Raw genomic sequence first — 13989 nt, forward strand, 5'->3', positions numbered from 1 at the left:
CAAGAACGGAGAAGATTAGAATGGAGAACTGCTGCTAAGTGAGAACGAAGAGAGGTTTAGATGAGGTGAACCTCACTGTCCCAGAGTGCAGTATCGAGACTCGAGATCTTCAAGGTAAAGTTACCCTCCTTGCTCTCTAACACTGCTTGATTGTGGCCAAGGGAAAGTGCCAAGTGTTCTTCCTCTGCAGAGGCCTTGATTATACTGCAGGCCTATGAATGGCATTTCTATTACAGGCCACCAGCTCCCACTGCTTCTGCCATTACCCTATCTGGGATCTTAGAAAGGACCACGCAGTGGAACAATGTGGCTCAGGGACCCCACATTTCCTTCCTCCTGCTTACAGGTTACTGAATGGCTTGAATCAGCTCACAGCTAGAGAGGAAACTGTTTTCTATCACTAAAATACTATAGGAAAATGATGAAAAGACAGAACGACTTAATGAGAAATCCATTTTCTTACATAACTCCATTAGAGCCAGAGTTAGTTATATCTGAAATCTGGACCTCTATTCTAAAAGGACATCTGAGGTCTCCTCTCATGAATGAATCCCATAATCTTATTGACAAAATTAAAAGAAGCCTGCTTCCCCGCCCCTTCCCTGTGATCCTCTATTCATATCTAAAACTGAGTCCCAAATCCTCACTTTGGACCAGGAAAGTGGAAGAGATCTAAATAAAGAACAACTTAAGAGTAGTGCTTTTGTTCCAGTTAAGGAAGTTTCTAGAATATAAATGTATTGTGGGTCAGTACTTACTTCTGAAGGTTCTATAAAGCTCTTTAACTTCCCATTGCTCACACATGGTTAAGACAGAGTGGAAGAGTGGAACTACCAGTGATATATCTTTGTATGTCAGAGTAAGAGAGATACATTACATTTCACTATTTGAATAGAAATGTGATTTTTAAAAAAAAGATTAAATGATTAATACAGTCCAAACAGAATTAACTAATGGTGATGGAAGGCATTTGGTAGAAGGCCAAATTTTTCATTTTGATAGATCTGCTAGTTCTTATTGAGAACCAAATGCCCAAATCCCATACACAAAGCTGTTTCTTGAAGGAAAAACTGTATCACCCATTTTTTTGAGCTACCTGAAATTATATCACCCGACCCCTTAGGGGAAACGTATAGGATGTAGTGTCTCGCTTTAGCCTAGCTAAAAGCCCCTACGAGGCTGGGGTCAGTGCTCTTCTGGGTCTCTCTGTTTTGCAGAGTGCTAGACTAAGCTGTCCTTCACAAGCTCCCAGCACCTCAGTCAAACCACTTACTCTGCTGATGGAGAAGACCATGCCAGGCTTGCCGGAACAGACACCCATAAAGCAGTGCCGGAACTGCCAATAGAAAAGGTGTTCACAGATGAAGGTGATGAGACTGAGAGCCATCGCTGCCCCCAACATGTAGAAGACTCCTGCCATGTTGTCAATGTCCAGCTGGCTGCTCATGACCTCATTCTTTTCATTGTGGCAAATACCAGTGAGCCAAAGAGCTTCTAGCTCCTCCATCTCCCCTGGAGACATGGCAGAAAGGGGAACAGATAAAGAAAAGACAGCAGGGGAACAGGTGGGGTATTAGGGAAGAGAGAGAAAAACATGAGAGAAGAGAGAAAAAAAGAGAGACAGAAAGAAAATTAATAAAGTTCACAGTAATTTTATTAATACCACTATATATTAACTCATCAATGTATTCAACCAGCATTCAGTTGACAGCTTAATGTGGGTACTGCAGTGACACAAGGATATGAGGCATTATCTCTGCTCTCCATTATCTATCCAGTGCAAATGGATATATAAATAATCAATAGGACTAGCAATATGCAGGTAACTGGGGTTCAAATTCAGGAGAGTAATTTTGTGAGTGGGTGGCCAGTGGGTTTTCATGAGGAAGGTAGGACTGGTAGGTGAGCATGGCAAACAGGTGAATTTTAATTTCTCCCGCATGAAAAGGCACTACATGCAGCAGAAATGGTGCATGATCAATGGGAGGAAGGTGGGCCAACACAAGGCTTGTTTGGGAAAGACATGCAGAACAGCTCCAAAAGAGTGAAAGGAGGCAAAGGAAGCTGAACAAAAAAAAGTTGCAGCAATATTGCTGAGGGCTTGAGAACCAGACAAAGTAAGCTTTGAATTTTCTTCGGTAAATAGTAAGAAATGACATGAATCAAACTGAGATTCAGAAAATTGCTCTCACAAATATGCAAATCAGATTGGGCTGCGCAAGGAGGGATAGAGAGATACGCAGAGAGATGGATTGATTCTCCACTGACCCTCATACTTACTGATTGATCTCTTGTTGCAGAGGGAAATAGAAATATTAAGAGTAAAGGGGAGCGAGCTTGAATCAAAGGAGACCACCAAATTCAGACCTGCCTCCTTGTAACACTGCTTAGAGAAACTTTGATTAATTCGATTCATGTCAGGGTCAATAATCTTTATTCACTTCATTGGATACTAGGAATTAGAAAGGCAGAAACCTTAAACAAAAGAAAATGAAGGAATCCATGTGCCCTAGAATGCATCTGATTCAAGGCAAAAAAATAAAAATCTGAAAATCTCATGAAGAAAACTGCCTGTTCTAATGATTCCAGTTTGGTTAAAAAGTTGAACTTTGTGTAAACTGACTAGAGTTTTGGGAAGCTTCTGCCAATCGTCTCCTCTGCTGTCCTTCCTCATAGAAGAGGCTCTGTTATTGCCTTTGAGTGATAGCAACATGAGAATTACAGAAGCCCTCATACCCACACAGCTTGTTAGCATTCCAGCTACAACCCCCTAGTCTTTCCAACGGTAACCAAAGCACTTTTTACTCATTTCTTTGATCAAACTATGACTTTCCTAACGAATAGAACAGCTAACCTCACCTAGAGTCTGAAAATCCAGCTGTGTTCTGATGCCTCTTATCTCATCCCTATCAGAAAAGGTTCTGTAGACATGATTTAGAGAACGGCCTGGCTGATGGCCTGTGGGGCCAAGCAGAGTCAGGCTGCTCATCCATAACTGGATTAGCTTCTGTGAGGCTAACAGGAAGGGTAGGTACTTTAGACAACAAGTGAAGAGGGATGCAGAAGACACAGTATAATGAAATTGGAGATGAGATTTTTTTTTTTTCAAGCAAACTGGCTGCTCGGTCTCCTGCCAGAATGACACTGGGGAGTGCCTTATGAGTGTCTGCCTCAGGGGATCCTGTGCCTGATTCCTACCTCATCAAGCTGAAAGAGGAAAATGGGAGGGAGAGAAGAATGAATAGATGGCCACAAGTATATATGCCCTTTGTCTGGACATAGAAGAAAAGCTGAGACCTTTTGGAAGTCCTATCCACTGCTCTGGCCACACGCAAAAAGATTGCTTGGAACATCTAATTCTAGCTTCTCATACTTTATCCTTGAAGCTTTGATCATAACCTGCAATCCTGAGACACACCTCCTTGATCAACTACTTTAATCCTCTCTCCCAAATTGCACCCAGTTATGGCTTGAATTGTGTTTCCCCCCAACACCCCCTCCCCTGCCAAATTCCTCTGTTGGAAGTCCTAATCCCCAGTACCTTGAAACGTGACTTTATCTGGAAATGAGGTCACTGCAGATGGAATTAGTTAAGATGAGGTCATCCTAGAGTAGGGTGGGCACTCTAACCCAATGTAACTGGCATCCTTAAAAATGGGGAAATCAGACAAACACATATATAGAGAGAATACAGGCACAGAGGGAAAATGCCATGTGAACATAAAGCAGACATGGGGTGATGTGTCAACAAGTGAAAGAATGCTGAAGAGTTGTCAGCAAGCCCACCATGGGCTAGGGGAAGAGGCATGGAACAGACTATCCCTCGAGGTCCTCAGAAGGAACCAATGCTGACACTTTGATCTTGGACTTCTGGCCTCTAGAACAGTGAGACAAATTTTTATTATCTTAGTCACTCAGCTGTGGCACTTTATTATGGCAGCCCTAGGACACAAATACCTATACCCCAAGTTTCACAGGATACTGCGAAATACTGTTCTGGAAATGCAGGGCTTACAGGAGTGGAGAAGAAAGGTTGGTGTTTTGCACTGACCATCAGAAGAGCCCAAACGAGCACTTTCTCCTTCTGTGACTCACCATCTCCGAATAGCTGGAGGATAGCAAGGTCCACCTGGCGCTTCCACCCAGAATCTTTTTGGATGGCAATGCCATAACCAGTGGAAGCAAAGACTTTCCCACTGCCAATGGTCACCAGCTTGCAGCCTTCATCTCTGCCCGCCATGTAGTTCAGCACTGCTGCATCATAGATGAAGGCATCCAGTTTCCTGTGCAAAAAAAGAAGCAAACAAACAATCCAGTGGAGGAATTTTAGTACAAAACTACCTATGGGGGCCATTAATATGAAGCAGTAGGGTTCCAGCAAACTATGGGGAAAACTGGTTCAAAGTAAGGCTTGAGTTGGAACTCAGCCAGAATCTAAAGCCTAAATCCTAGGCTGTTCTTTATGTGATTTAAGGTTGAAAGGAGGAGTTCTTTCCCTCCCACCGGGAATGATGAGAATGTAAGTCGGGCCCCAAGCCAACTCATAAGCTGTGTCTGAAAGGAGAAGGAGTAAAAAGGAATCAATAAAAATAATAACAGAAATAATGAAAAGTAACCATCACAATGATAACAACAAATAGCATGGGTTAGATTTATATAACATTTTTCATTTCTCAGTTCATTACAGTCCAGAGTGGGGCTAGGTGTAGGTGTATGTGTTTCAATAGATGTGCGTTGCTATTTTTGTGGTCAGAAAGGTTTCAATATTCTGTTTTGCAGCACAAGGAAAGAAATGAGTAGTTGGGTGGTAGCAGCACAGGCTCGTGTTAACAGCAAATGTGCATAACTACAGGAGAACCCAACATGTAGAAGAATTCAGATCTCTTAAGTTCCTAAACATATAAGAATCTCATTTTATATTTTGTGCTTTCTAAGGAAGGAATATATAGGGAGGGGGGAGTAGGTCTAGGTAAGGGCAGGAAGGCAGAGACCAATATTTCAAACCAACATTTAAACACATCAAAAGTAGAGAAAGAAATTCAGATATAGCCATATAGGTAGGTAATACAGAGAAGTCTACAAGAAAGAAAAGCATGCATCATACCCTTCACTTTTGCAAGGGAAATTAGTTTTAGCCCTCTTTAAGAAAAAAAAAAAAAACTCTTTCTGGTATCTGGTATGGTAAGATACAGAACATTTTTCAAAAGGCCCATGAGTACCCTACAGAAAAGTGGCACAGCAAAAACCCCAAAGCTCTGATATGATCAACAACTGTGGTTGTACCAGGGGCCAGACTACCTACCAAGGGAATTCTATACCCAAATCCCATCTCCTGAAATCTGCTGTGACTTTATGGTGATAAGAGAGAGTCTACAGTATTTAAGTAAATATGCATCTGGGTGGCTCTTCCAGAACTGGAGCCACTGGAAGGTCCAAGTGCTGCTAGTTGTCATACAACACAGAAAATCAGCTATAAATACCTTCACCCCAAAGTCCCAACATCTATCATGCTCAATTGTCTGTCTTATTCCACAGCTGTGGCTTCTAAAAGCCCAATGAATAAAGGGACCAATGTGGCTGGGATTATGCAAGCCAACGTATTTGCAGTTCGTGAGCTCCTTTTAAAAAACAAATATTTTCTAGAGTATAAAGCTGGATCAAAGGACACCAATAAAAGCTGGAATTGGAGATCAGTCAACACATTCTCACTGTTTGCTGTCTAAAAATCTTCACTCTTTTCTTCTTTCATTTATCCCTTGTCCACAAGACACAGAATCATCATTTTCATCTTCTGGTCAATCGGTCTTCATTTCATGCATAATACATGAACCTTAGCCTTGACTCTTCCCTTCAACTTTTATGGCTATTTCATTCTTGTTTCATGGTTACATTAATGCAAGTAGAATATAATTTGTAAAAAAAAATACATAGAAGTATATAATATCATAGGAATCTTTGTGCACTGGCCTGGATTATATTATCAAATTTAACTTGGAAATCCATAGAAAGCAAATGCAGTCTTCTTTGCTTTAACTTTGTCTGGCACCCAAGCATGATATATCTGATTCAGTGCACAGTTAATAAATGTGAGAAACATATCAAAGACTCTGAGCTTGGAAGCAGTTCTTACCCTGTTTTCAGGGAGAGCAATGCATCATCTACACCCCTCTGGTTGAACTTTCCCATGTAGGCATGCATTTCTGCGTAGTTATTGCGAATATTCCTCTCTGTGCTGCCATTGGGCACAGTCCCAAAGCGAAAAGGGGGTGAGAAGTCATTAGGTCTCTGGAACTGGAGAGAGAGAAAGAGAGTGAGAGAGAGCGAGAGAGCGAGAGCAAGAGAGAGAGAGAGAGAGAGAAAGAGAGAGAAAGAAAAAGAAAGAGAAAGAAAGAAAATGCTTCAGAAAATGTGAAGAGATATTAAGTTAGCAATTGTGGATTTTTAATGGAAGGGACCCAACTATAATTCACCAAATACATTAGCCCTCACTCAGGAACAGTTGCTAACTGAAAGAAGACTTCAACTGAATTTAATACATATTGTTGAGAGCTTTCTATTTTCCCAATCCTGGATTTAATCTATAACTTTTGCGTGTTCCATTTATGCATACTACACAATACCAGTGATGATGGGAGTGTGCTGTTAGCTTAACTGCAGTGGCTTAGTCACCTTTATACCCGAAAATTGTGTAAAATATGTTTCCAGGTTTCTTAATTAAAGGGACTAAATACATTGTCATTGCACCATCTGAGGCTACAGGACTTTAGTGGGATGAGCTACAATGTACTCCTGAAAATAATTTGATGGGTATCAAATATGTTTTGCTAAGAAATCTTTTCTTGACCTTCCTTGATGCATTAAAAGCCCGTATTAAAAAAATAATAAAAAAATAAAAGCCCGTATTTATTCTACATGAGTTGTAGAATAAATTGTAAAACTAAATATGTTTTAATTATGTTCCTTTCCTTGCGTAAGAAAGAACTGAGAATGGATCTCCAGTGCTCAGCATAACAAAGTGAAATTTCTTGGATTTTTCACCCTATGACATCAGCTTTATTTCTGGTATTGCCCTGCAATGAGTAAGTCTGTACATTGCTTCCTGAACAAATAATTTATTCATTTGTATCTTCATGGCCACATATAGTCTGTCCCCTTAGCATGAACTCACTTTTCTCTTGAGGTCAGTTCATGTCGTTCATCTTAAAATGTAACTCGAAGCAATTTCTTCAGGACACCTTCTGTGAGTTCTTTCCTCCATCAAGTCCACCCAAAAGTACTTGATTTTATTAGTTTCTATCATACTACAATGCAATTACACACTAAATGAGCTGGCTAAGTTCTGAGAGCTAGTCTCTGATATAGTCATTAAGACTTTAAGCTCTAGGGATCCCTGGGTGGCGCAGCGGTTTGGCGCCTGCCTTTGGCCCAGGGCGCGATCCTGGAGACCCAGGATCGAATCCCACATCAGGCTCCCGGTGCATGGAGCCTGCTTCTCCCTCTGCCTGTGTCTCTGCCTCTCTCTCTCTCTCTCTCTGTATGACTATCATAAATAAATAAAAATTAAAAAAAAAAAAAAGACTTTAAGCTCTAGATTGAGAAAGATATAGGTTGAAGATCAGCTCAGCCACTTACTACTGTGTGATCTTGGGCAAGTAACATGAACTCTCTGTGCATCATTGCCTCATTTGTAAAGGGAGACAATAATGTCTATTTTTTAAGACAGTTGTGTGGATTAAAGGATATAATGTATAAGAAGTGTCTGGCATAGCACCTTGCACACAGTAAGTCCTCAATAAAGATTCTTTATACTATTTTTAACTCATGTCTATATTTTGCATTCCCCAGTAAACGTCATACTTTCGAATCTTCCTATTCTGTTAGTACAGCAGTAATCAGATAGAAATGACCAGAGTAGCTCTTCTCTGCCTTAGCATAGGAAAGATAATATATATTTTTAAAGTACTTTTTGTTTTAATACTAAACCATTTACTTTGGAGATATATTAGAAAATCTAACTGGCCAACTCAGGAGTACTCGGAACCTCTGGACTTGTGTAGAGTCCATTCTCCTTTCCCTTTGCCCTGACCTGAAAAGCTCAAGAGCTTCTCAGAATATTGGGATTTCACAAGCCACAAAATATCATAGCTCCAAGAGCCATAAATGCTATCTTTGGTGCTCAGAGTTGGCCATAGTTATAAGTAGAGTCATACCGTGGTGTTAGGCAATCTGCGATGCATCAAAAGACCACTACTTCCTATTTCAAAAGGCTCCCAGCCTGACTTACCACAGTGCTTTTTGCCACTAAGAGTTTTTGTCTAATTGGTTTTGAAAGGGTTGTGATTTTTACGTGAATAAAAAAGTCAAAGAATTTTAGAGTTGTATAAGCCACTCAAGGTTAACTAGTCCAAGCCTCTCATTTCACAGATGAAGACCGAGGCAAAGAGGACAAGTAATTTGCTCAATGTCACACAGTGGTAGTAATGGCTAACATTATCTGGAATCAATTGGCTTAATTAATAGCACTCCTCACTGTCCCTAGCAGATTGTATGGTTAAGTAAACAGGGATAAGCTTTATTGGAAGAGACAGAATGCTATGCATACCACTGTCAATTATAACACTTCACTTGTTTGAAAAAAAGGTATCCCCCAAATCAAAAGCAGAGTGGGGTACTCTTGTAGGTAGCAATACAAACAAATAAATTCCCTGTAATTGGTAATTCCCCACTTTGCTAGGATAATGACAACTGATGCTTACAATGACCAAAATATTCTAGGGCCAAAAGTATTTTTCTGAAACATCAGTGAAAGTTGAAATCATGTCCAGTTCAGTTCCAGTATAAATTATTACATATCTAGTTTTTTTTTTTAATTGGTAGTCCACATAAAGCACACACAATAATTTTGGTCAACCAAATGAAATCTGATGCCCTGAGTGCCTCACTTCCTGATGAAGCTAGATTATGGAAAGTTTCTGTACTACTCTTTCATAACTTTAAATTTTAAATTATCTTCAGATTTTCAATGCTGTTTTATAACTATGTCCTTGAATAAATAAAAACTAAAGAAATGATAAAGGACCTAAAATAGCCAAGATGACTTTGCAAAAAAGAAAAAAAGTTGAAGAACTTACAAGATCTGACTGTAAGACTTGTCATAAAGTGATAGTGATGGTGACAGTGTGATATTAGCATAGAGAGAATAAGTGATCATCAGAAGAGAGTGCCCATCCATAGACCAACACACATATAGTGCAAAGGCAGATAAAGTGGAGATAGGCGTGTCTTCAACAAATGGTAGTGGAACAATTAAATGTCCAAATACAAAAAAAAGGGGGGGGGACTTCATTTCACACCTTGTGAGATATAGGGAAATTAACACAAAGTGAATCGTACACCTAAATATGAAGTATAATATTTCTAGGAGAAAATACAGGAAAAATCTTTGTAACCCTGAGTTAAGATTTCTACATATGACACCAAAAGCACAATCCACCAAAAATTAGATTTCATCACAATGAAGAACTCTTTGAAAGACACAGTTAAGAGCACAAAGAGATAAGTCACCAATGTAGAGAAAATATTTAAAAATAGATTAAAGCTATTAAAAATCTAAAGGAAATAAATGATAACAGAGCAAGGCTCTTAGTGAAGCAGCCTCCATAAGGAAACAATCAAAGAAATCAGCCAGCACTGAAAGAATGGGAAAGCGCATAGTCCTTGGAAAGCAGTAGTCTTGGAGGCAGATAATTTGCAACTGGCTTCTAGTTCTTTCTCTGACCAACTGCGTGAACACGGGCAAGTGACTTAAATTCACAGAGCCCCATTTCTCTGGAAGTATTATTTTTTAATTAATAATAAGATAATGCATAGGAAACCACGCAACACAATTATCTGGCACATGGTGGATTCTAAAAATTATTAACGGCTTCTATGAGGATGAAACTTTAATATCTAAAATTGTCTCATGTTAGCCAATGTTTCCTAAGATGGAAAACTCTTGTTCTCTAATTTGTTCCTTAAACTAGGCCAGTTCTGGGGACCAAGAATGTGAGTGCACTGCCCCAGAATTAGCCAAAGCAGAAGCAGAAGTGAGCTTGGATTTTCCTTTGAAAATTCTTGTCCCAGCTTGTGAGGTTTAAATAAAACTCAGGTTTTTTTTTTTTTTTAAACTGTCATTGGACCTTGAACTTGACTAAAATCCATGGCCACAGAGAACTACATGTTCAATGAGGCCTATGGGGAAGAAGGAAAGAATAATCTTCCAAATACCTTGACACTTCCACTATAATAAAACTTACCCCAGGCTGTGAGGCATTATATGGCACTTGTTTAACCTGAATGGTAATCAATGCTCTCTGGGGTTTTGGAAAGGAGTAACATTTTGTACTGTCAAGAACCAGGAGTCTTAAAATCCACAGAACAGGGAGGACCCCAAGAAACAATTAAAAAAAAATTAAAAACCTCAGTATACTAAGGAGACCAACATTAGATTAAAAAGCTCTGTCTGATTTTACAGTAGAGAATTTTATACAGTATTCCTTATTGGCCACCTTTGGCCATTATAGGGCTTCCTTGAACTTGGTAATCTTTTTCCAGAGTTGTTGAGATTGGGATTATACAAACAGATTTAGATGGAGAAATAAAAACGTAATAAGAAAGGAACCTTAAGGGTCAGCCCCACTTCATAGGTGAGGAACTGAAGCCTTCAAGAGACCAAGTAAGTTGTTCGAGGTCATGTGGAGAAGGAGGAGGATAAGCTGAGGCTTCCTCTGGGAACTGAGCCTTCCCACTGCCCGCTCACATGCTGGCTGACTAGTCCTATTCCTGCTCATTGGGAGTGAAGCCCCACACTGTAAATGGGGCCACATGTGAGGGTATCCTTCCCTTTCTGGCACATCAACTGCTGACTCACGCTCACCCTCTGCAATCAACACATGGCTTCCAGCAATTATTGTAAGCACACACTTGCACTAGGGCAAAACAATGCTGAATGTTAAGAGAACTGTAATTTCACTTGATCTCCCTGGACAGTGGAAGGGAAACAGAATTCAGCCCTCTTAGCTATTCAGACCATCATTCAGCCCCCATCATAATAACCTCAAAGTGAAATAGTCCTGGCAGCCATCCCAGGAGAAAGGTGCTAGAAGGACAGGAGTAAAGGTCCCTGCCCTACCCAAAGATGATGGGACTGGAGGGTCCTGGGGCCTCTCATACAGCTTGTTGCAAAGAGAAGGGGTAAGGGTAAGTGGGGATCTGGTCCATTTCGTTTTATTTATTGAATAATCATATCAACTTATTTTCATGTATTTAAGGCATTATTAATTCATTCATAGCAGTTACACATGTCCAACACCTATGTATTTGCTGGTAATAACTCACATTATCTCCCTTAACTATAATAATTAAAATGCATCAACTCATCTGGTAAATATTTGCCAAGTGCTATTAGTGTAGAGAACTGTATTAAGAACTAAGGATACAAAGATGAAAAAAATCAACCTTTGTTTTCAAGAGATTTAACTATTAGAGAGTCAGAGATGTAAACATTCATTCAGTTTTTTTTATTCATTCCTTTATTCTTTCATTCATACAGATTTTCAGCAAGAATTTACTGGCATCTGCCATGTGCACATGCTATTTTGCTGAGGACACAGTATTAAGAAGATTGAGATCCTGCCATTAGAGAGCTCACACTGTAAAGGAGGGAGACAAATAGTAAGTGCCTCTTTGTTTGAATGTAGTGGACTAACAGACAACCACAAATTCTTTGCTATTTGTCCCATCAGGGGTGAGGTCTCTGTTCCCTCCCCTTGATTCTGGCTTGGCCTTGGTGACTTGCTTGGCCAATAGAAAGTGCAGAAAGAACATTCTGGGACTTCTGAGGTTAGTTATAAGAAGCTTTGCAGTTTCCACCTGGCCCCTGTGGAACCTTGCTTCAGGGGAGGCAGTCCACTCTAAGAAAGTCCAAGAACCCCGAGGCCACCCTGCCGGAGCCATCACAGTCCTGTGTACAGTCCCAGCCTAGCCAAGGCTTCCATCCATTCCAGCCAGGGTACCAGGTACTAGAGGAAAATCATTGTGGATGCTTCAGCCCAGCCCAGCTACCAGATGAGCACTGCATGACCCCAGTGGATGCCTCACAAAGTAGAAGAATCACCCAGTCAAGACCTGCCCAAAATTATGACCCCCACAAAGAGTCAACTACCATGAAAGGATTCTTGCTTCAAGCCTCTAAGTGTTGGGGTAGTTTGCTGTGCAGCAGTAGGTAACCAGAACATAGAGGATTTCACATAGTGAAAACTAGGTGCTATGAAGAAACAGCTGTTAGATAGAGGGAAAAGTGACTGGTAGACGAGTAAGTTCACACCAGCTGTCCTGCAAAGGCCTCTCTGGGAAGGTGGCATTTGATGTGAAGGAAAACAGGCATGCAAAGACCAGAGGAATGTGTATCGGGCCCAGGGAAGAGCAGATGCACAGGCCAGACAAGGGGGCAAGCTTGGCCTGGTGATGCATGCTATGGAGCAGCGTGCCTACACAGCAGTTAGGGCACAGAGCACTGGGCACTGTCCTCAAGAACATTCCAGAAGCTGCAGCACAGGGGTCAAGACTAGAAGGGAGAGTCTTCCAGCTGGACAAGAGGAGCAAAGCGGTTTCTGGAGAGCGACAAGTGTGCCAAAAACATGGGGCGGTGAGATAGTTTGGGCGTGACTAGAGATCATGAGCAGCTTGTCACTGTCAGAGCCTAACAGACATGGTCATGGTAACTGGAGGTCGATGTGACTGAAGAAGGAGACAGGGCCTGGCTCGCAAAGGGACTTGAATTCTGTCCAAAGAAGTCTAGAGTTCATGCTCTAAGGGATAAGAAACAGCAGAGTCTCTGGAGCCAGACTGTCTGAATTCAAATCCTCTGCTCGGCTGCTAGAGAGCTGTGTGACCTGGAGCACCTCCCTTAACTTCTCTGTGCCCTGGTTTCCACATTTGTACAGTGGAGCTAACAGCGCCGGCCTCATGAGGCTTCTTAGTATTTAACCAGTTCATCTGGGCAAAATGTTAGCTCAGTGCCTGGCAGATGATAAATACATTATATTAGCTATTATTACTATATTAGCTACTATTACATTATTATTGTGACTGTCATTCATCATTATCAGAAGCAAGTGACGAACTCAGGCAGCATGTCAAGGGGGGGTTTTGTGTTAGAAAGAGCCCAGAGGTGTCCGCATGAACAGGTGGGAAGACTGAGACAGAGAGCTGCAGAGCAGGACCAGAGCTCCCACAATGGTCTGGACACCCCGGGGAGTAAGGAGGAACAGACACATCATCAGACTCTGGCCCTATCATCCAACAAAATGAAAGGTGGCAGGTGCACAAGGAGGTAAAATACAAGACCGTACAGGCATGGGCCAGTGCCGCTAGAATTCCAAAAGAGAGAGGCAGCCCCCAGCAGCCTGGAAGGCTTCTCCAAGGAGGCTGGATTTTAGCTGGGGGGGGGGGGGGGGCGGCTGGACTTGGAAGGATGGAGAGGGGAAGCTAACATCGGTTTACACTGAAGAATCCTTCCGCTCCCAGACTCCTCCTCCCACACTGTTTAGTTTCCACGGTGAGTGAGGGAGCCTATCTGCAGAGAAGTCTTTGAGGCCGTGACTCCAGGAGAAAGAGCAGGTTCTGAAAACAAAAACTCTCCTGAATGGTGACTGTGTGCTGCAGGCTTTTGTGCCGACCACCAGACGAAGCCCATCAAGGTTAATTAGAGTTAGAGCTTGTGAATGACAGCTGCTCTACTAACACGAAGAGGGTGGTGGGAAAATGCTTTCCGGGTAGTTGGCTGTCCTGAACCATGGCTCTTCTCATTCAGTGGAGTCTGATCAGCATGTGCAGATTAGGACAAAGCAGCACCACGACCTTGCAGGGATGGATCCTGTATGTCCTGCTTGCAGGGCCCATCCACATGGGACACTGAATCTAGGGGCTTTTGTCTTTAAAGCTCAA

The 13989-nt window shown here is 41.5% G+C and overlaps 1 protein-coding gene across 1 annotated transcript in view; it reads right to left on the reverse strand.

Annotated features, from left to right (window-relative positions):
* The window catches only part of GRIN2B (glutamate ionotropic receptor NMDA type subunit 2B), a 420281-nt gene that overhangs the window by 10400 nt on the left and 395892 nt on the right, over window positions 1-13989 (reverse strand). Inside the window, exons 12-14 of the mRNA XM_041735346.1 lie at window positions 6131-6291; window positions 4096-4283; window positions 1274-1512 (exon numbers count right to left, since the gene is read on the reverse strand). Of these exons, the coding sequence (XP_041591280.1) occupies window positions 1274-1512; window positions 4096-4283; window positions 6131-6291 (588 nt within the window). The remainder of the gene's footprint in view (window positions 1-1273; window positions 1513-4095; window positions 4284-6130; window positions 6292-13989) is intronic.

This window comes from Vulpes lagopus, chromosome 21 (assembly GCF_018345385.1).
Source record: "Vulpes lagopus strain Blue_001 chromosome 21, ASM1834538v1, whole genome shotgun sequence".
NCBI classification, from domain to species: Eukaryota; Metazoa; Chordata; class Mammalia; order Carnivora; family Canidae; genus Vulpes; species Vulpes lagopus.